The sequence below is a fragment of the Lycium barbarum genome, chromosome 8 (assembly GCF_019175385.1).
Source record: "Lycium barbarum isolate Lr01 chromosome 8, ASM1917538v2, whole genome shotgun sequence".
Lineage (NCBI taxonomy): Eukaryota > Viridiplantae > Streptophyta > Magnoliopsida > Solanales > Solanaceae > Lycium > Lycium barbarum.
Genome location: NC_083344.1, coordinates 120,376,359 through 120,397,544, shown reverse-complemented (window position 1 = coordinate 120,397,544; position 21,186 = coordinate 120,376,359). Strand labels below are relative to the sequence as shown.

General features: G+C 37.3%; 1 protein-coding gene and 1 pseudogene across 1 annotated transcript; both read right to left on the bottom strand.

The window, feature by feature from the left end:
- Positions 1-7,111: 7,111 nt before the first annotated feature.
- LOC132608236 (uncharacterized) lies at positions 7,112-9,847 on the bottom strand (annotated as a pseudogene).
- An 8,557-nt stretch (positions 9,848-18,404) lies between these two features.
- On the bottom strand, positions 18,405-19,891 carry LOC132605363 (F-box protein CPR1-like). The gene has a single exon (XM_060318535.1). The coding sequence runs from the start codon at positions 19,732-19,734 to the stop codon at positions 18,634-18,636; it is 1,101 nt and encodes a 366-aa protein (XP_060174518.1). The 5' UTR covers positions 19,735-19,891; the 3' UTR covers positions 18,405-18,633.
- Positions 19,892-21,186: the final 1,295 nt, after the last annotated feature.

The following is a 21,186-nucleotide window of genomic DNA, read 5'->3' as shown; positions in this document are numbered from 1 at the left end:
TTCCTTGATATCCATGAAGTTCAAATCTTAGGGCATTAAACCCAACATATTGGTAGCCCGTATTTAAGTATTTATGTACATGAATTTTGTATCTATATTCGTTGTTGTATTCCTAATCTTCCATTCCAGTTATTAGGAATCCTAGCTTAATCCATAAATCATGAATTCTTCCTCATGTGTTCTCATTATGTTTATATGAAACTTTATGATTTCATCCAACAATTTACAAGCATATTTTCAAGTCAAGTATATATATATATATGATTACGAACTATTGTTATTACTCATGAACCAAAAACATGTTTTCCAAGACTATGACAAGTTATCTTATGAAACTATACAAGCAAGTTATGATTCATGAAAACCATGTACAAGCAAGTTATGATTCATGATATACCATGGGCAGCAAGTGCCACTATTTTACATGTTCATGTTTTGGGAGTTGCATTAATTATCGAGGAGGGCTTCAGATAGCCTGAAACTACGTAGCCACTGTAGGATGAGGATCGCTCCACCCATGTCCCGGACGATCTCTCATAATGACTCGATCCTTTCATCTTTTATTAAATCTCATGTTCCCTGGCAAGGACTGAGTGTTCTGCTGGCGGGACGCAAGCACCAGACCATGGATCGGTTATAAGTTATTGCTCTCCCTACTTATGATATTTTAACCATGTTCTATATACATATGTATGTATTCATGTTCATGACCAGGTTTCAGTTCTTATCATGTTATTCCATGTCCCATGTTAATTCTTTCAGTTGTTTTACATACCAGTACATTCAATGTGCTGACGTCCCTTTTTATTGCCCGGGGGCCTGCATTTCACGATGCAGGTACGAATTTACAGGACGACGCCTCTGCTTGTTAGGATCTGCACGTACCAGCTTATTGGTGAGCCCCATCTCATTCGGGGTTTAGTTAACTTTTGTTTATGATTAGTTATGCATCTAAGGTATGCTGGGGGCCTTGTCCCAGTAAGTATGTTTTCCAGTCAGACTCATGATAGAGGTTTCATAGACTAGACAAGTCAGTTATGTCAAGCCAGACATTCGGAGTCGTATAACCATTTTGCTCATTCATGTTATTTCCGCACTCATGTTTAAACAAGTATTTATATTTAATATTATGACTTACTATGTTTTTATAAAGGCTCATCATGTACTTCACGTTATATTTCCGCTCATGTATGCCTCATGATAGTTCAGCAAGTCATGTGGTTCGCTCGGTCACATGCAGTCAGGCACCGAGTGCCGTGTTACGTCCAGGGCATAGTTCGGGGCGTGACACACCAACCCTAATTCCCAAACAATCTTCTCATAAGTAGGATCAAATACAACTCTGTTTTTGGTCTTTTTCCTTCTAAGAGGTTTATTCACTACTTTCTCAACCTCTTCCTCATTTGCCCAGCCTGTTTCATCATCTAATTCAAAGCTAGGGGCCTCATCACTTGTATAGTAAGGTTCATCACCCCCTAGCTTACCATCTAATTTATCCTTTTCAACAACAGTCTCATCATACCCTAAATCTGGTCCTTTTTCATTGACATGAACCTGTCCAGCAGTAGTACCTCTAGCTCTCCTATTTGCCCTGTTGAAATGTCTGCTATTTGCCCTAAAATCTCTATACTCTTCATGAACATCACTATATTCTAAAACCTCTTCAACACCTATGCTATTGTCACGACCCAACCCCGTGGGCCGCGACCAGTGCCCTATCTGGGCACCTATACGTACCCGATACCCAAATTAGCATATTATCAGAATAATAATATAATAATAACATTAGTGGATGCTACAGAATTTAGCCGAAGAGCAGACTTGGCACACAGAAGCCGATAAGGCTATCATAAAACAAAACATCCCAAACATATGTACAGAACCCACACAGATGTATCCACAGACCTCTACAGAACATATCATAATCATAAGACGGGACAGGGCCCCGTCATACCCTGAACAAAGTACATATCTAGATAGCAGTGACAGACTGTACCAAAAGATGGGCTCTGTAGAAGAAAGCGCCCCAAAATAGCAGAAATGGGATCCTAAACGTGCGGATCAGCAAACCTGTCGTCTGTACCTGCGCGGCATGAAAACGCAGCCCCCGAAGAAAGGGGGTCAGTACGAAATATGTACTGAATATGTAAAACGGAATCACAGAAGTCAAATCATAATGATTACAGAAAATGGGTACAAAATCCAGAGTGTCAAATGCATATTTCCAAATCAGACAGAATGTGTACAGAAACATATGTCATATCATATCCGATCCCTGCCACGGGACTCGGCAGACAGAACGTGGTCACCCTCCCGACACTGGTGCCACAATACAGAGGAATCAGAAAAGGGGCGTGGCCCCGTATCATATAATATCATATCAAAATGGCCATAACAGATCAGATCAGAATAGGCGGACATGGCACATCATACTCCACAGACCCATGTACGCGTATACCTGCCCCCTCACATCGGGACGCGGCGAACAATGCAGAGAATTACGCTTGACAACATATCCTGGCCCGGGCTCAGTGGGGGAAACATTGAGGCATCCACGAACGGAGTAGTGAGAAACTAAATGCACTAAAAATACCATATATATATTTCCAGAGACTCAATGAGGCATATCGAATGTCAAATCAAATCAATGAAATCGGACGGAAACATAGTAAGTAAATTTAGATGTCATAACGGGTTACGGAGGCATAATCTATCCGAGATCGTTTTCAAGATTCAAAACAATTTATAAGACTTAATGAAATATTTAAAATAGTTTTTATTTAGTAGATAAAGGAGTAGTTAGAGTATCTCTAACGAAACGCTCGAAGACAAGTCATAGACACATAAAGGGTAAAATTGGAAATAGTGGGCCCACCTCGGGACAAACGAAGCGGTGGGCTCAAATTACGTATTTTAAGCTTATAAAGTCACCTACGGAGGTTCTAGGGACATTCCAAAATTTTCTAGACAATTTGCGGAAGTTTGCACAATTCTTTCAATAAAGCATACTTATAGGGTTCAATTCAATTGAATGAAAAAGGGGTATTTTCAAATGCAGATTCCGATGAGCAGAATACTTTCCGAGGCTCAAATCCGATCCTAGTACACCTAGGACATGCCAAAAGAAGAATCGGGATAGCCTTACATACCTTATATGCTCTTTACGCCTTTCCAAATTCAATTCCCGTTTCGCCCAAAATCTGCAATTGGTCACATTTACCAATTCTCAATTTCCAATCTTTAAGTATTCAATCTTTATTCATAATTGCCTACAAAAATTTGGGCAGCATCTCCCCTATACATATAGCATCCCCGAGAATTTAACTCGGCCAAAACAATCAACAACAACCCAACAACAACATCAACAACAACAACAATCACTATAAACACAATATAACTTAACTAGCTATCTTTCCAACATAATGTCATAACCTTCATTTCAACTTCAATTTCCAAACTAATCTCAATGGTTTCACATTCATCATTAATCTAGATCATCACAATATAATTTGGAAATATTTCATATCATTTCTACGAAATATTCACAAGATATACAAAATATACAAACTTTCCACCAAAACATAATTCACCCAAAACTTCAAATCTTCAACCTACATATTCATAACATATTTCCATCTTCCAATTTCATCAACCATAATTATAATTCACATCTTAACAACTTCATTTCCATAATATCACAAAATCATTCTAAAGTGACATAATCTTCTACATTCCAACTTCAACCAAAATTCATTCAACTTTCATTCCCAATATAATTTTCACCATAACCACAACTAGAATACAACATAAAATTCAACTCATATATGTATACAACATATATACACTCATGGCTACATATATATATACATACCCACTTTGCAAACTTCCTTATTTCCATAATTTCTACTCATTTCCACATACCACAACATAAACAAACCTTCATAACATAAGAAAAAGGAATTGATTCTTACCTTTTTCTACAATTCCTTCACTTGAACAAGTTGTCAACTTGAAGAAATAAGTGCTCCTTCTTCCAAAACAATTACACCAAGTTGTAAAGGACCCTTAAATTAGTAGGAATACCACAAGAAAATAATTTTTGGAGGAAGATTTGGAGGGGTGAATTTACTATGGCCAAACCCGAAATGGCCCTTTTTTTTGCTCTTGTTTTGTTTGTTCTTTCTCCTTCTAAGTTTCTTGAATCATCTAAGGGATAATGATCCCTTTATAATTAATTTGCCACATGGAAATTAATTAATTTGGTGGGCTTGGACCAGGTATGGCCGGCCACCCTCTCACCTTGGGCCTAAAGTTTTCTTTTCATTTTTTTGGGCCAACTCGGTTGGTCCCGAGTTGGGCCTAGCCCACTGACCTTTCGACCTTAAAACGTCCATATCTCCTTGTACCGACGTCACCTGGGAACCCACGACCTATGGTTGGAAAGATAATTCAATTATCTACAACTTCTACTTCTTGGTATTTTTCCAAATTCCAAACATATAATACCGTTTTTGCCCCCCAAAGTCAGGTCACCCGAAAACGTTTTCTTAAAAATATTCGTTTGGAGGACTTCCACTTTGATTTGGCCCAAGGGTCCTTCTTGAGTTGTGTTTAACTTCACATATGTGATTCATATAATTTGTCACATGTCCCAAAAAAAATAAAAAAAAATCTTGACGTGTGGGCCCCACCTCAGCTTACAAATAATCTGACGTTCAAAAATACGGGATGTAACAGCTATCTTCACTATCCCCTTCACATCCATCATCTACATCCTCTTCACTTGTATCCTCATCAACTTCAGACTCACAAGTAGGATTATCAGTGGGATTATGAGGTTCAAGATTAGTTGATGGTTCAACAGGTTCAGCAATAAGGTTAGAAGTTTCAGCAGTAGGGTTATAGGGTTCAGCAGTAGGGTTAGCAGGTTCAGCAAAAGGGTTAGGAGGGTTTGAAGGTTCAACAGTTAGGTTTGGAGACTCACATGTAGTGTTTGGAGGCTCAACATTAGCGTTTGGGGGGATTGGATACTCAACAACATCATTTAAAGGAGTCGAATATTCCTCACCTACCCCACCAACACCATTTTGGGGGACATATTCTAAAGCCAATGCAACACATGGTTCATTCACCTCGTGGCACACAAAAATATTTAATGTATCACCATTACTTAACAAAGATGAAATGTCACAAATAACCTTATCATTCACAACTTCAACCAAAGAACCATTGAAAGGATACTTAACAAAAAAAGAACAGTCAGTTGTATACCCTAAATGCTTTATGTAGTCTCTCAATTCAAAGTGGGACATTCTATCAATGTCACAGTCCAGAATTCAGTAACAGAGCCACCAACATATTTTGGTTGGGCACTAAGCACAATACGACCCCCATGGTGCCATCTCAACGTGATTAGAACAAAAGACATGATATCACACACCCTGAAATATAGCATGTTCAAAAATCTTTAAAACACAATAAATCGATCAACAAAAACGCTAACTAAAATCAGTGAATGTAGATGCAATCAAGCACATTAAGAGAAATGAGTGTAAAACATTATATTTTGCAGCAAATAATACAAAAACACTAAGTATCTAACAAAAATTCAGTGCATGCAACACCAAAAATCGAATTTTTAAACCATAATAACAAACCCTAACCTGTGGATCTTCACTTCTTCGATTAGATGCTTATTTTTTACCCACAAACTCAGAGTTCCCTTCAATTTTCCGATAGAAATGGCTAGAACAAATTTATGGCTAACATAGGCTAAGATCGAGAGATGAAAAGTCGTGGGGTGTTTTTTTTTGGGAAGAGAAATAAGAAAGGGGGGGGGGGGGGGGGATGGGGATATTAGGGTAAAACGAGTCAAACCCGATGGGTCGTCATTAATTTTGTTTATAATTATTTTAATCGGAGGTGTATTACTCGCGCAAAATTTTGTTCCCCGCCTGGTTCGAAAATGGGTCAAAAGATGGTATTTATTAAAGTTTGAACATGTCCAGGGGGGTCATAGGACACCCGCAAAGTTTAGGTGTCTTATTGAAAAAAGGTGTTCTCCGGGGGGGGGGGGGGGGGGGGGGTATTTATGTATTCTCTCATGGATTTTGGGTTTGATAAAAGTTTCATGTTCATGCACGGCTGATGGTACTGGTGTTTGAGCAGTCCGCAAAGATGCTGTGTCTAGATTACTGTGATTGTGACCATTAGATTTAAGGCTTTTATTTTTGGTTTAAATAAGCGAATCAATGAGTTCACCAGTCGTTGAGATGTTTTGGAGCTTGTGGTGAACAAATAGCATTGGCTTGTGTTCAAGATGATGCTGATGGTAGCATGAGCAGGGAGAAATTGGGTTGTAAATGTCATGATGAAGCTGCTGATCATAGGGTTCTTTGGGAAGGAGAAAATATGGATTTCTGGTGCTGATGCTGGTTACTAGATGAACTTTGACAAAGTAATGCAGCTGCTGTAGTCTATCATATTAGCATATGGCTTTTTCCTGGAGGTGAGCAAATATCATGCTCATCATGTAGTCTCTAGTCTGAGTAAGTAGCTCTTTAAGTTTGTTGATGGATAAGAAATTTAATAGAGCGAGAGTATATAGCACAAATTAACCATGATTAAGTGAGACAAATCTATCTGCAGACATATGCCATGCAATTATTGAAAATCATTTGGTGTAAACATCAAGTACAAGTTTTTACCCTGTTAATACTGTACCCAAGAAAGAAAAAATAAAATCTATCTGCAGACATGCCATGCAATTATGACAGTACAGAGTGTCAAAGACAGCTCGAATTGGAAAATGGTGCATCTGTAATCGAACTTAGTTTGTTCCTACTTTAATAAGGAGCTTGAATCAGAATACCAAACACACCCTACAATTTTGTTTCATCAGCATCATTTCAGACTTTGGCAAATGATACAGCTGGAAATTCAAAGTTTTCATGTCTATTTTTTCTTTAGCCTTGTGATGAAATATTCAATGGCTGTGACCATGGCAAGGGGTCAAGTTTTTCATATTTCCTCAACCAAGCTCTGCAGAAAGCTATAAGGAGATTTAAACTTGAACTAGAAATACCAGCAGATTTGCAAGTAGATGAAAATGTGGTCAAAATCTTGCTCTTGGATACAGTGTCACGGTTTATACATAAAGTAAATAGAGAGTTACAAAAAAGTTTAACAAAATACACTAACCTACAAACTACAGTGACACCTACAACTCATTGTTTCAGTTTAGTATGTGTACATACAATGTGTGCGTCCATCTCTTGAAGACATTAACGTAATCGGATTTAGGTTGGATTAGGCTTGGAGCTAATAAGAGTCTTCTCAGGTGTGTTCCCTGTTAACATAGTCGAGGTACCTCTGCCACAAAGCACCATAAGTATTGTATAACAACATTAGCAAAGCCTTTAATAACACCAAATTTTGCTAGTTTTTTCCCGAGAGAAGAGGCAAAGCTAAATCCTTAAATGAATCTAACTGAAACTGGAAACCAAGTCTTGATCTGGAAGTGAACCTATACTGCTCCTCAAGTTTGAACTACTGAACTCTTTATTCTAAATGTACCTGTTCTAACCAAACCACAATTGGCTGCCCCAAATTTAGAAACACGAGAAAAAAAAGAACCCCAGCAAACAATTATGGCAAAGATCTGCCTCTCTTACTCTAGTTTCTTAAATAAATATATGTAGGAAATAAAATTCTACTTACTTAGTTTCCTAGACAAAATAAGCAGAGATTATTTGAGCTAAGCGTTGCAAGATAATTTATTTTTGTACAAACAATACTATTTTTTCTCAAATGAAACAAAAGTTCTTCCAAAACTTTCAGCCCCAATTCTATTCCCATAAATAACCTTTTTTCCCTTTTTAATTGGATGTCGGTTAATAAGGACCTCGTCTAAGTGATGAAAAGAAACGTACTTCTTCAGTGAGGTTAACTATGGTTTTCACTCAACTGCAGAGATAAGGCAAGATCTTTTATTACCTGAAGTATTCCAACTGCTGCAAATTTGTCTAACATAGTCTTCGATTGTGCTGGGTGAAACTTTAAAGTTTGTAGTAACAACTCGACATTTTGAAAGCAAAATAATTCATATAATTGTTGTTCATTTCTCCTTTCAAATGATCAAAGACAAATAGTTGCAGGGGAGGGAGGAGCAATGAGATCAATCTAATTTCAACCAATAAAAACCAAAAGGCAAATAGCAGAGAGGTTAATTTTTTTTTTTACAGAAGCTTAGCTTGCTTCCAATAGTTATTTAAAGAGTCATACTCTAATATGCCTAAATTGTTCGTTTTACATGCAATTACAAGTTAACACTACCAATAACAAATGAAGATTCAAGCTCAATTATCCTCCATAAGTCCATCAACAGACATTACTTTGTGTGGGAGTGTCAAAATAAACTAATTGTGAACTCTCAACAAGAAGAATTGTGTGATACTATCTTGATACAAAGAAATGATTGATACTAATCCGCGATATTTTTTACAAAGTTAAAAAGTTCAGAGCACCTACCTTAGATGTGAAGCATTCATCCCTAAAGGTGTACTTTACACCCCTAAGTTCTCCCGTCCGACAAAGGTCGTCAATGAATAACTTAACTTGCACAGCCTGAGAAAGACGAAAAAATGTGGGTTTACGGTACTAACAAATTAAGCTTAATCATTATCAAAGCCAAAAAAAATACATGGCGACTAGTTTTTTGTCTATCAAACGGATAACCAAAAACAAAGGCCCCCAAGGAAAGTTCAGAAACCTGCAGCAAAAAAGAAAAAGGAAAATAAGAATTACGTGAAAGGAGAAGGGATGATGAGAGTTTGCATTTTGCAATAATACACCATCAATATTATTTTCGAAAACAAGCTCTATTGTCATCTAAATATGGTGTATCTACCATGCATATTCAAGTAACTTAGAACTCAACTGAGTTTAGCCTTCTTTATGGTACCACAATATTAAAATGTAGAGAAAAGAGAAAAACTGAATGAAGAGAGAAGGATTTATAGCAAACGGTCGTCAAAACAATTGTTCAAAATTAGAATCTTTCCTTGTAACTGCACATGCTGACTTAGGTTATAAGTAGCAGAAGTCAAGCAACAAAACTCTTTAGCTGCCTAATGAACCACAATTGCTAAAAATCGCAAGTAAACTATATAATGAACACCACCAGACTCTGTAAATCTCTGTCCATCAAGTCAATATTTGTTTTCTTGCGCACGAGAACACTGTATTACCAAACATTAACGTCATTTCTTCTAACACAACGGTGTAATAAAAATGAAGATGGGCATAATTGTTTCAACATGATCATAGTTTTAGATGTTCCAGAGAAGCTACATTATGCGAGAGGTGATGCAACTCTATTTGATGTATCCGAAACAGCTAGACCAACTTACTTATCACCCGCATCCAACCCAAGCAAGCGACTACTTGCAAGTGTATTTGACTTCAGTAATTCATGAAACAAGTTGGCTGGCTTCAAATACCTCATCTGCAAAAGTACCAGCCAATCAATTATTTTGTGAAACACTTACTTTGGATTCAAGAAAATTTGTTTCCTACTGGAGGCATGATGCATCTAAGTCAAAACTACAATCAATGAGCATAGCAACATTTTATTACACCTTCAATTGGGCATTTTTGTGAACTCTTGAAGGATAACCTTATCAATTTACCCATAAACAGATCAAAGACGCCCACAAACATGAGGAATCCAGGATACAAACATAGTGAGTATGGAGTTTTACTAGTACCAATTTTCAATACATATCCAAAAATAAATTTAAAAAACATTGCACCGCCACTATCATTATCCTTGATGAGTTTTTTTGTTTTAAACTATGACAGGCTAAACCTAAAGAAGTTGTGGTTTTTGGTAAAATTCAAATTTACATCCATTTAGATAGTCTAAAGAATGAAATTCATCCTACTTTACCAGATCCCAATAATCTATACATGTCCAACTACTAGCAAAGAAGACTCTAATTAGAAGTACCTAGTTTTGGGCTTTGTGGACTCTACGATGCCCTTGATCGGTGATTGTTCAACGGATTATTGTTGCGATGTTTGTCACATGAAGAAGCTGACCAAGCCTTGCAAGAAGTACATGCGATTTTGCCTCGCCCTAAATGGAATGACTCTCTTAGTTACGCTACGCCCCCGAATCGAGTACCACATCCCACGTCCCCCTCACCCCCCCCCGCAATCCAATAACGTCAACGCAAGATTGGAGCCGCCCCTTTCATTCTACGCTAACCCCGTACGGGCTAGCTTCCTGGCAAGCCTGCCACCATTGCTCTCATGGCCCCTGGCAGGACAACTTAAAAGTAACAAGGTTCTAGAAGAAAGACAAGCCTTAAGTTACTAAAGCTGGGAAGGTAGGTTAAACTGACTAGTCTTCTTATCCAAAGATTAATTGTGAAGGATTTAAGCATGAAATCTTGGAATTAATTATGAGAATGGACAAAAACAGACAATTACAACTGCAAAGGAAAAATTCTTCTGATACACCCAACAAGAAGAGACAAGGGAAGAAGAAAGGCGAGATTGGAGTCCAAAACTTAATTTGTGGGATCAACTATGAAGGGAGCAACAAAAAAGGTAGGGGCAGGAATCACCATAGCTTTTCTAGATGAAAGTGAAGGTATTGAGCTGGAACATCAGGGGTCTTACTGAAATGGGTAAAAGGAGTATCATATCCTCTCTGGTAAAAAAACGGAAAGCAGATGTTGTATGTATTCAGGAAACCAAAATGGAAAACTTGAGCACTGACTTGATATATCAAATTTAGGGAAACAGATGGGCAGAATAGCAAGAATTGAATGCCAGTGGAACCAGAGGTGGCATTATCATCTTGTGGGATAAGAGAATGTGGAAATGCATTGATTTCCACCAAGGTTGCTTCTCAATTACTTTTTTTTAGAGCCTTCTAGAGGACTTCAGATGGGGATTTACAGGTGTATATGGCACTCACACTAACATCGAGAGGGAGGAATTCTGGAATGAACTTGGGGGAATCAGGGGTCTATGGAGTGACAAGTGGGTAGTAGGGGGGATTTCAATGTGTGTAGATATATAACCGAAAGACTTAATTGTACCAGAAAATCTAAGTCTATGAGATGCCTTTCGGAGACAATTTAAGATCTTCAACTTATAGATCTACCATTGGAAGGCGCACAATTCACATGGTCTAGAGGTGAAACTTTGCTACAAGCCTCTAGAATAGACAGATTTCTAGTCTTTTCAGAGTGGAATGAGAGTTTCAAAGTCATCAAACAAATAGTACTACCAAGAGTCATCTCAGATCACAATCCTATACTACTAGATGAAATAGTTGGTTTTTTGTCATGTGATAGAAAAATCCATGTGACAATTTTAGTTGGATGATTTCTATTAGGTATACCTTTCTCTCCGGGAGATGGACGAAAAGGACAACTTGTTCCAGTTCTTCTATTGTTGACTTCGTTGCATCGGATTCGTCGGGCAATATGAAGGATCTTGGTAAATCGAAATCATCTTCCTCCCCGGCCACCTCATTTTGTGATTGCTATTTGGTCCCTTTGCCCGCATTCGAAGTCTTAGTGCGGCTTACTGTATCGGCCTTCGGTGCCAGCTCTTTCGGTACTGCTTTCTCGACTGCGAACATTTCTTTGGCAGCGGGCTGTTCCCCCCGTATTACTTTTATCCCATCGGGGTTCGAAAATTTCAGCATTTGGTGTAATATTGATGGCACTGCACTCATCATGTGTATCCAAGGCCTGAACAGGGTGTTGTACTTCATTTCTCCATCAATAAAGTAGAACTTGATGTGTTGCAAAAACCCGACTGTGCTCACGGGCAATATGATTTCTCCTTTGGTGGTTTCACAGGCCATATTGAATCCGTTCATGACCCTGGTCGTTGATATGATTTGGTCCAACATGTCGAGTTGTTCGATGACCTTCTATCAGATGATATTTGCCAAACTACCTGGATCAATTAAGATATGTTTAGCGTGAGTTTTATGTATAAGTACAGAGATTACCAGGGCGTCATTGTGAGGCTGAGTGATGCCCTCTACTTCTTCATCATTGAACGAAATAAATTCATCCGGTATATAGTCCTTTCTCCTCCTTTCCCTCGTGATAGAGAATTTCGTTCTCTTCATGACAGGTCCTCGTGGTATCTCAACCCCGCCAATGATCATGTTGATTATGTGTTGGGGTTCTTCCGACTCAGCCTTTTTGTTGACTTCCCTGTTCTTTAGTTATTCTTTCCCCGTTCACTAAAAAATTCTTTGAGATGTCCGTTCTTAGTAATCAGGCTACTTCATCCCTTAACCCTCTGCAATCATCGATCCGATGCCCGTGCGTACCGTGATAGTCACATATCAACTTGGGATCCTGCTGTCAATGGTCGGTTCAGCGCGACTTTGGCCACGTCGCTCCTTCTATCTTTCCAATTGCTGCCACTAGGGTCGTCAACATTAAAACTATATTCTGACAACCTCGGATTTTCTCCCATATGTGAGGCTGAGGTAGAGTTGGTTTTGTACTGGAGACCCCTACTTGATGCACCTCGATCAATCCGCCTGTCCCCTCGGTCAATCCACCTGTCTCCTCGGTTAGTACTATGACCGGGGTTAATCTTGCTTTTCTCCGATCGAAAACTCGGCCTCACAGATGGGTAAGGGTAATATCTATCTGATGGGTTATATTCTGGTTCAATTGTCCTTTTCGAGTATCGCTCCTTACTCGGGTTACCGGACCTGGTGGGAGCCCAAGCTGATCATCCTCTACTCTGATTTTTTATTCGTATCTATTGTGCACATCGGCCTAAGTCGTGGCACTGAATTCCAACAAGTTCTCCTTTAGTTTAAGGGAAGCATTGGAACTTCTTGGATTAAGTCCCTTCATGAATGCTTGGGCGGCCGATTCGTCAGGGACCGGGGATAACAACATTCTTTCTTGCTGGAACCTAGTAACGAACTCTCTGAGCCGCTCATCGCCCCTTTGGAAAATCTTGAATATGTCTGTCTTCCATGCTTGTACCTTTCGTGCCCCCACGTGAGCCTTCACGAAGGCATCCGCAAGTAATTCAAATGAGGGGATGGAGTGTTGAGGTAGTGAATAGTACCATTGCATTACCCCTTTGGTTAAGGTTTCACCGAATTTTTTCAAGCTTACCGATTCAATCTCATCGTCCTCGAGATCATTACCGGCTATAACACACGTGTATGCAGTGATATGTTCTTGGGGGTCGGTAGTTCCATCATACTTCGATATATCTGACATTTTGAACCTCTTTGGGATCAGCTTCGGTGCCGCACTTGGAGGGAAAGACCTTCTCATGATGTATTTTGTTTCTTGACCAGTGAGAATCGGAGGTGCTCCCGGAATTTGATCCACCCGAGAATTGTAGTCATCTACTTTTTTCTCGTTGGAGTCTATCCGTTTAGTCAAAGCTTCGAGCATTCTAATCATCTCAAACGACTCATTATTGATCGGCCTATCCTGACTGTCGCCGACCTCAATTTCCCTTCGAACTTGTTCAGAAGCCCTATCCGGTTCCGGTGCCAGCGCATGGCTGAGATCCCTTTGGAGTCGGACGATGGCCTCTTATTGCTGTTGCATGGTGACGTGGTGTTCCTGCAACAAATTGTAAATTTAACGTAAATTAATTTCCTCCGCCTCTCCTCCAGGGGCTCCATACCTATCCGCATCGTTAGTACACGGGTTTTGGACGGGCTGATTGTTGACTGGATCGATGGCGGGTGCATTGTTGAGTGGCACCCCGTTAAGGTTAGCGTTGTGTTCGCTGGATTCATCTTCGTTGAGATGAACGGAGTGGCTTGGGTTTGACATGGGGTAGCCTGAAACCATAAAAACAAACAAACCGAGTGAAGGTTGTCTATATAAGCCGTCACTATTATTCTTAGCCCCACGGTGGGCGCCAAACTGTTCACCCTCAAAAGAAAGTAACAATTGAATTTGTACGCGGTTTAAAGAATCTGTGACCAAGCTTATTAACTGAAATAAAATTAATGAGAAAACAATAAAGAATCAACAGAAAATAAATGTCAGAGCCTGAGTATAGAACAGCTGGCCCCACGGGGAGAAGCTCCTTGTTCGGACTGTGACTAATAGGTCTAACTAGGAGAAATTCCTTCCTCGGACTGCTTAAACAAAGAGTAACTTGTGAACGGGATTAGACGAAGATAAACTTTCTTTTCTTAGAGCAATAAATGAAATACAACTGAGATGAAACTGATTCTGATGCCCTCTAATGGAGTTGGTACATGTGCTTATATAGTGTTAGTGTCCTACTATAACTAGGAAACACGAACCCCCACATGGGTAAAATGGTTCCGATAATATCGAACACATTTGTTGATGGCGTGATCTTCAGCGATGAATCAGTGGGAGATAACCTTCCGCTGATTTGGCTTTATCTCCTCAAACCCACCTCGGGCGTATCTTCTCGGGTCCACAAATTCCAACACGTCTCGAAGGACCACATGCCGGACTTATTTCTCGGACTATTATTGATAACACCGCGCTTCTTTGCTGAACCGGAGAGAACTTTTCCCAAGTCCTCACCGTCCACACATTGTATTATAAATAGTGGGTTAGCCTCCAAATTTCAGGCATCAGACGTCAGGTCTAAAAAGCTGTATTTCTTTTATTAATAGCTAGTTACTAGTTAGAAAGTGAAGTTTCAGAAGTTCAATTGTTTTTACCATCCAAATCTGAGAGTGAAAGGGGTTTCCTGTCTGAGATAAACTTTTGTGAATCGGCAGAATTCAATTACTCCTAGAGCAAAAATTTACTACTACCTCGATTTCATTTTATATAATACTCTTTCTTAAATTATGTTTGACAAAAAAATATGTTTTTATATTTTAAGTAGGCGTTTGGCCATAACGATTATTTACTTTATTCCGATTTTTTTTTCACTTTTCAGCGTTTGGCCATAAGAATTTCGAATACAACTTAAAGTTGTATTCCGGAATCCCAAAAACTCCAAAAATTTGTTTTTCAAAAAATTTCACTTTTTTCACTTTTTTACAACTACATTTCACCAAAAACTACAATTTCAAAAACTATGGCTAAACACAACTCCAACTCCAACTCCAAATCCAAAATTTCAAAAAAGTAAATTATTTTTTTGGTATCTATGGAAAAACGGGGCCTTAAAAACTCATTGAGTTTAATTTCTTATTTACCCTTAATGACATGCTCAACGTCAAATTTTGGGGGGACCTAGTTTACAAGTTATGTGTTCAAGTGAATTCAATATTTTTTTGGTTCAGATCATGCACATGCGTGAAGAAATTTATTAAATATTTATATTTAACTGCAAGCGCAATTAGTATTATATACTAACTTGTAACCATTGTAGAAATTCATAAATTTTAAATCTTGAATTGAGTATTGTATTTACCAAAATGCTAATAAATAACAATTCTCAATTAAAAATGTGCTTTATGATCTTAAATCTTGACTTTTGTTTGGACCGTGCAAGTCCTGATCTTGAACTTCCTTGTTACTGTATTGTACTTGGATAATCTTTTATAGATTTGTGATTCACAAATGATGCAGAAATGAGATCTGCACCCTCTCAATGTATAATTGGCGTGTTAGTTTTTGAATAGGGGAGTACATGTAGATTTTAAGCAGCTACGTCCAAACGAGAGTCTCAATCACTCTGCTGGTACAGTTTTTGTTCAAGTAGATGGCAGGTGGACATTTGAGTTATTTGGGCCAGAGTCCCTTGTTTTAGGTTATTATTATCATTGGTTCTGGTTGCAGTTTCCTTTCAAGCAGGGCAAAAACTGGAGTTGATGGGAGAGAGAAAGAAAGGGTCAAACAACATCTTGAGGTTGAGAGACGCCTGTGGAATTTCAAGATGGATTTTGGAACTAGGAATGATTTGAAGATAGCTGCATATATAATGCAGTCAGATACAACTTTGGATCTCCTCAAGAATGGGGGCATTAAACAGGTGGGAGATGTGTGGTGGTGGTATAAACTGATTGTGAAGATGGTGCCGCAAGAAAGGACAGAACCATTAAACTTGCTACTTTACTATCGATGCTGGAAGAACAAATTTTGCACCTAAATCAAGGACAGCGATATGGCTATTCTTGGTCCAGCTGAGATTATAGATGATGCAACTGGTGCATGGAAGCTTTTATAGTAGCAGCCACCTACGGACATAGAAAGGGTAGAGCTTTCGAGGTCCTGAATCGTTAGTAGTCTATTGGTGCGGTGATTACTGATTGTTGTCGTATCCTGGATACATGAGTTTCTTTCTGTGTTTCTCTGCAAAATTAATTCAGTGCGTATAAATATCCCAATGGTTTCAGTTTATGAGGTTACTGACATCTATATAATTGTAGATCATGTTTTATTCATGTACAAATCAGTCATTGGATGGTTGCTTACTCGGTGTATTTGACATTTCCAAATGGATTGCAATTCTGATATAGTGGCATTTTTTCGTGCAGTCGGCTGGTATTAGCTGGCGGGATCACTGGTCCTCCTAACGGTGATATTGAGCAGGACAATTCCAATTAAAATGAAGAGTGAAAGATTCTGATTTTTTTCTCCTTCAAATCGTTTAGATATAGGAACGACAATCACATGCCAATAACGATACAATTGATTCTAAACTCTAAAAGGTACAACTGCCCCCTCATCTATAAATGGCGGATGGGTGGGTGTGGGTGAGCAAGTTGATTGGAAGAGTGGCTAGCTTCTTATATGTCACTGTAATAGAAAACTACAGTACTTGTCTTAAGATTTGCAGCTGTAATTTCAACCAGTCTGTTGAGCTTCTTTACAGTTTCAATCAAATAGAAAAACAGAAGTTCTGATCTCTAGTATAATATTTGTCATTTTGAACAAGTCCAGCAAGGACCCCTACCCGCAGATCCAGAAATGAATTAAATGGCGGTGGGGAACAGAGAATCTTACCTCATATTACTATCATATATAAGGGAGGATCTCAAAATTTTGTAGTCCTCACATGAATTTTTTTATCCATTTTACCCCTAATTGAAGGTTTAATTACCTTTTATGCTCTCACCTATTTTGGTAAATTTGAATAATTATGTGGACTAATTAAATTCTACGAGGGATGATGTGGACTAATTAAATTCTAGGAGGGATGATGTGGAAGGGTGATAGTGACATCACAAAATATTATTAATTCAACCAAATTAAAAATTGATCCAAAAGTTTATTGTCTTTCTTTTATGTGGAAATGATTAAATTTGTTTCAATTTTTTTTCCATAAAATTTATTATGGACAAGTAATAAAAAAGTTATATACCTTAATACACGCTTAATTATCAATTTAAAATTATTTTTCATATATAACTAAAAAAAAATTGAAAAAAGTAATTAAAGAAATATTGTAGCTCTCCAAATAATAATAATAATAATAATAATAATAATAATAATAATTGAAAACGAGAGTAATCATTTTCACATTTTTTTGATATTGAAATGTTTTACAAAATATGAGATAATCAATGTTTTATATAATTAAGGACAAATAGTTAGATAAACATGAAACACTAAAACTACATACATGTTTAAGAAATTATAACAGTTCATTAAGAAAACAAACTACAATATTTTTAAAGAAAAGGAAAGATTAAAGTAAGAAAAACAAATAATTTCATTAAATTTCCAGTTCCTTTTTGTATGGTTTAATCTGAAGAAACATCTAAAGTATTTCGATGTATCAAGACTTTTAATTATTTAATTTTAAATACTATCTTTGTTTATAAGTTAAATTCATTGATGTCATTATACAACAATTTGTACCATTAAATATTTTTTTATATTACTTGAATATCGTAATTATTTTTTTCTTCCAAAAAATGGGTTAGCCAATATAAGTTTAATGAAAAAAATTAAGTTGAAATCTAACGTAAGGTAAAACTCAATTTTGATCAGTAAAGATTTCTCAAAAAATGTAGTAAAATAAAAGGGACAAAAGCTTTGATGCGTGCATTAATTTGTATGAAAATAAAAAGGAAGTGTAAATATATTCTAAAAAAATGTTGTTTTTAACTTATAATTTTTTTTATATAATTAAATATCTTAGAAACATTAAAAAATTGTCAACCTACCTTTACAATTGATATAATAATACAAAACAACATAAAAAGCAAGAGTTGAAAAAAAAAAAAAAAAGAATTGCAAATTTAAATTTAATGTAGTTAAGCCCGGGCCAAACGACACTAGTGTTATATTAGAGTTGAACATCCTCAACAAGTAGAGTCACAATTCGCATGTAAGACTAGACAAGCACTAATATGTAAAAGAGAAGATGGGGTAAACCACTTCTTTTTTAGCAATTAAGTGGATTCTCTGAAACTGAAATGAGCAAGCTGACAGTTTTGGTAATAAATTTTGAAACTTAAAGGCTGGAGAGCAATAGATAAAGTACAACGACATACCAAGTGTAATCCCACAAGTGGGGTTTGAAAAAGATAGAATGTACGCAGACCTTACTTCTACTTTGTGGGATAGAGAGGGACCATCGGCAATAGAAAAATAAGAGTAAAAGGTTGTGACATGGTAGCAGGAAAAAGAAAGCAGTTCCTCGATCTTACATAAGCAAACACTAAATAAGTGATTTTGGAGGGATCAAGCTTTCTGTAAAAGCACATCCCTCCTGAATGGAATCACGTGATCGAAATGATCCTCTGGATGTCCTAAAGGAATACACCCCATCATTCTGAATATACAAGCTCCAGTATAGTATTTCACCTTCAGCAGACCTATACTTCGGTACGGCAAAAACAAGTTGCGGATCTTCTATACTAAACAATGCATTCCAAGATTCCTTGACACCATAGTCTTTCAATAACCATAACTTAAAAGCGCGCTTCCACGGATTACCATAATTAGAATGAACACAAAGCATTCCGTCGACTACGGAAACGCCAATAAAGCAATTGCCCTTCAAGTGTAATACTTCCTCTGGCAACGGTATCTCCCCGTACACTTCATTTGAAATACTAAATGAAACCAGAGAATAAGTTCTTGGAAGAAGCTGAAAATAATTTCTAGGCGTACATATCCAATGAAATGCATCATTTAAAAATGCCAGACCGGAACTCATAGCTTCCAGTCGACTGCTACTTCCACGAGGAATTTTATCAATATTTCTCCAGGAACCAGCTTTCAATGCGAGAATTTCACCAGGTTCTTCAATATCACCTCTGCCATCACGAAGTTTTAGGATCTTATAGTCACCACTAGCTGAGTCATAACCCAATCCCAAACGATGCTCATGCACTGGTGGAAATTCTGGATCAGGAAGTGCTATTGATTCTCCTGTGGAGGGGTTCCACAGCATAAGTCTGACTGTAAGCCTAATTTGATCAACAACGCCGATAACAGCCAAGCCGGTGCAACAACAATAGATTATGATTCTAGAGTTTGAAGGCCAATCATATGCTTGTTCATTCTCAACCAGTTGAACCGACGATAAAGGACAACAATACAAGGAACATATAGCATACTCAGGGCAATATTGGGAAATAAGAAGTTTTTGAGAATGTGGATCATTTTTGGCATGATTGAGATGCTTCTTTATAAAGTAAGGATCGGAGATTAATGCCTTCCACAATTTCGAAACACATTTGAATCGAACAAGATACCGCACAGGTAACCTTTTGAGGATCTCCATAAGTATGTCCTCCAGGAATTGGATGCCCATGGCCTAGATAGGACAAGGAAAGTGCTTTAGTAGTTCATTAATGGAAGATGTTAAATCTTTCGGGCCCACAATATACATATATATGAAAAACAAGAACAAATAGTAATAAAAAAGAAAGCTGTAGCAACTAGAGTTCAAAACAACTTTCAAGTTGAGTCCCATATAATGTCTTTTTGGTCCAAAAGATGGTCTTTTTGGTTCTACCAACAGTTGGAACTAGAGTTCAAAATAGGTTTTCATTTGGTCCGCTCAATGATTGCAACCATTGTTGTTCCAAATAAAGAATACTTGTGGAATGTTAAAGAATAGAGTTACAGTGGTGATTGCGTTTTTATGAGTAGTACCAATGTTTTAAAAGTCACGGCCGTAAGGCGAGTCGTTTTACATACGCTTCGTCCAGGCATAAGCCCCATGAGTAGTTAGTATTTTATAAATTAATAAAATAATCATATAAGTAAAAAAAATACATTAAAATTATATAAAATTAAAAAGATAGTAGAAAAATGTTTATATATATTATGAACATTCTAACATGTGCATGTACCATTAAAAAAAATCTTGAAAAAGTGAATAATTTAACGATGCATTACACAATAACATGACTATGAGGAAACATAATTAGAGTTGTAAAAATGATACTTTGTCCAAATAATTCAAAGATGAAAATGACAGTAATTCAAAGTTATTGTTTTAAAACCAAAACTAGATACAAATTAATACTCATTATAACACAAGTAGCCAAAATAGAGTCTTTAAAACATTATCTAAACTAAAGCGATACCAAAAGAAATTCTAAAATTAAAAACTATAAGTTGAAGAAAATAAAACATAAAGAAGAAAAATGCAGGAGGACAAAACTCTTTGCTTTATAATTTGCACTTTGCATACAAAAGTCTAAAAGTGTGTATGTTACTCTATAAACAATAAAGAGAGAAGATTATGAAATTAGGATACACAACTAGAAAGAACTTTTGACGTTTTGAGATTTTTAGTTTGAGAATATACTACGAGTTAATTATTGGATATTTAACATTTTAAAAAAAATCATTAAGCAATTTTGGCTCAAATTTGGAAAGTTCTCAGGGCGTAACGCCTCAGTCTCGGTGTGTTTTTGGCACGCCTCGCCTCTGGGCTAGCCCCAAAAACTTATTTTAAAACACTGTAGTACTATCATCGAGGAGTTTTGATAGATTTCAGTAATTTGTCAGTCGCAAAAGGATTACCACTGAAATCGTGCTCCGAACTAATGAAAAAACAATAAAGCAGTCTTTTTTATTAGCTAGCCATAATATTATAGTTGGAAAAGGCTTTCTTTAATGTGATTAAGCATAACTTGGGAAAATGTCAAAGTCCAAGCAACAACAATTAAACTCAATTGAAAGTAAGAAAGACAGGTGTTTACACCAAACCAATGGATATATGACATGATTAATTGCATTAGTTTGGTGTTAA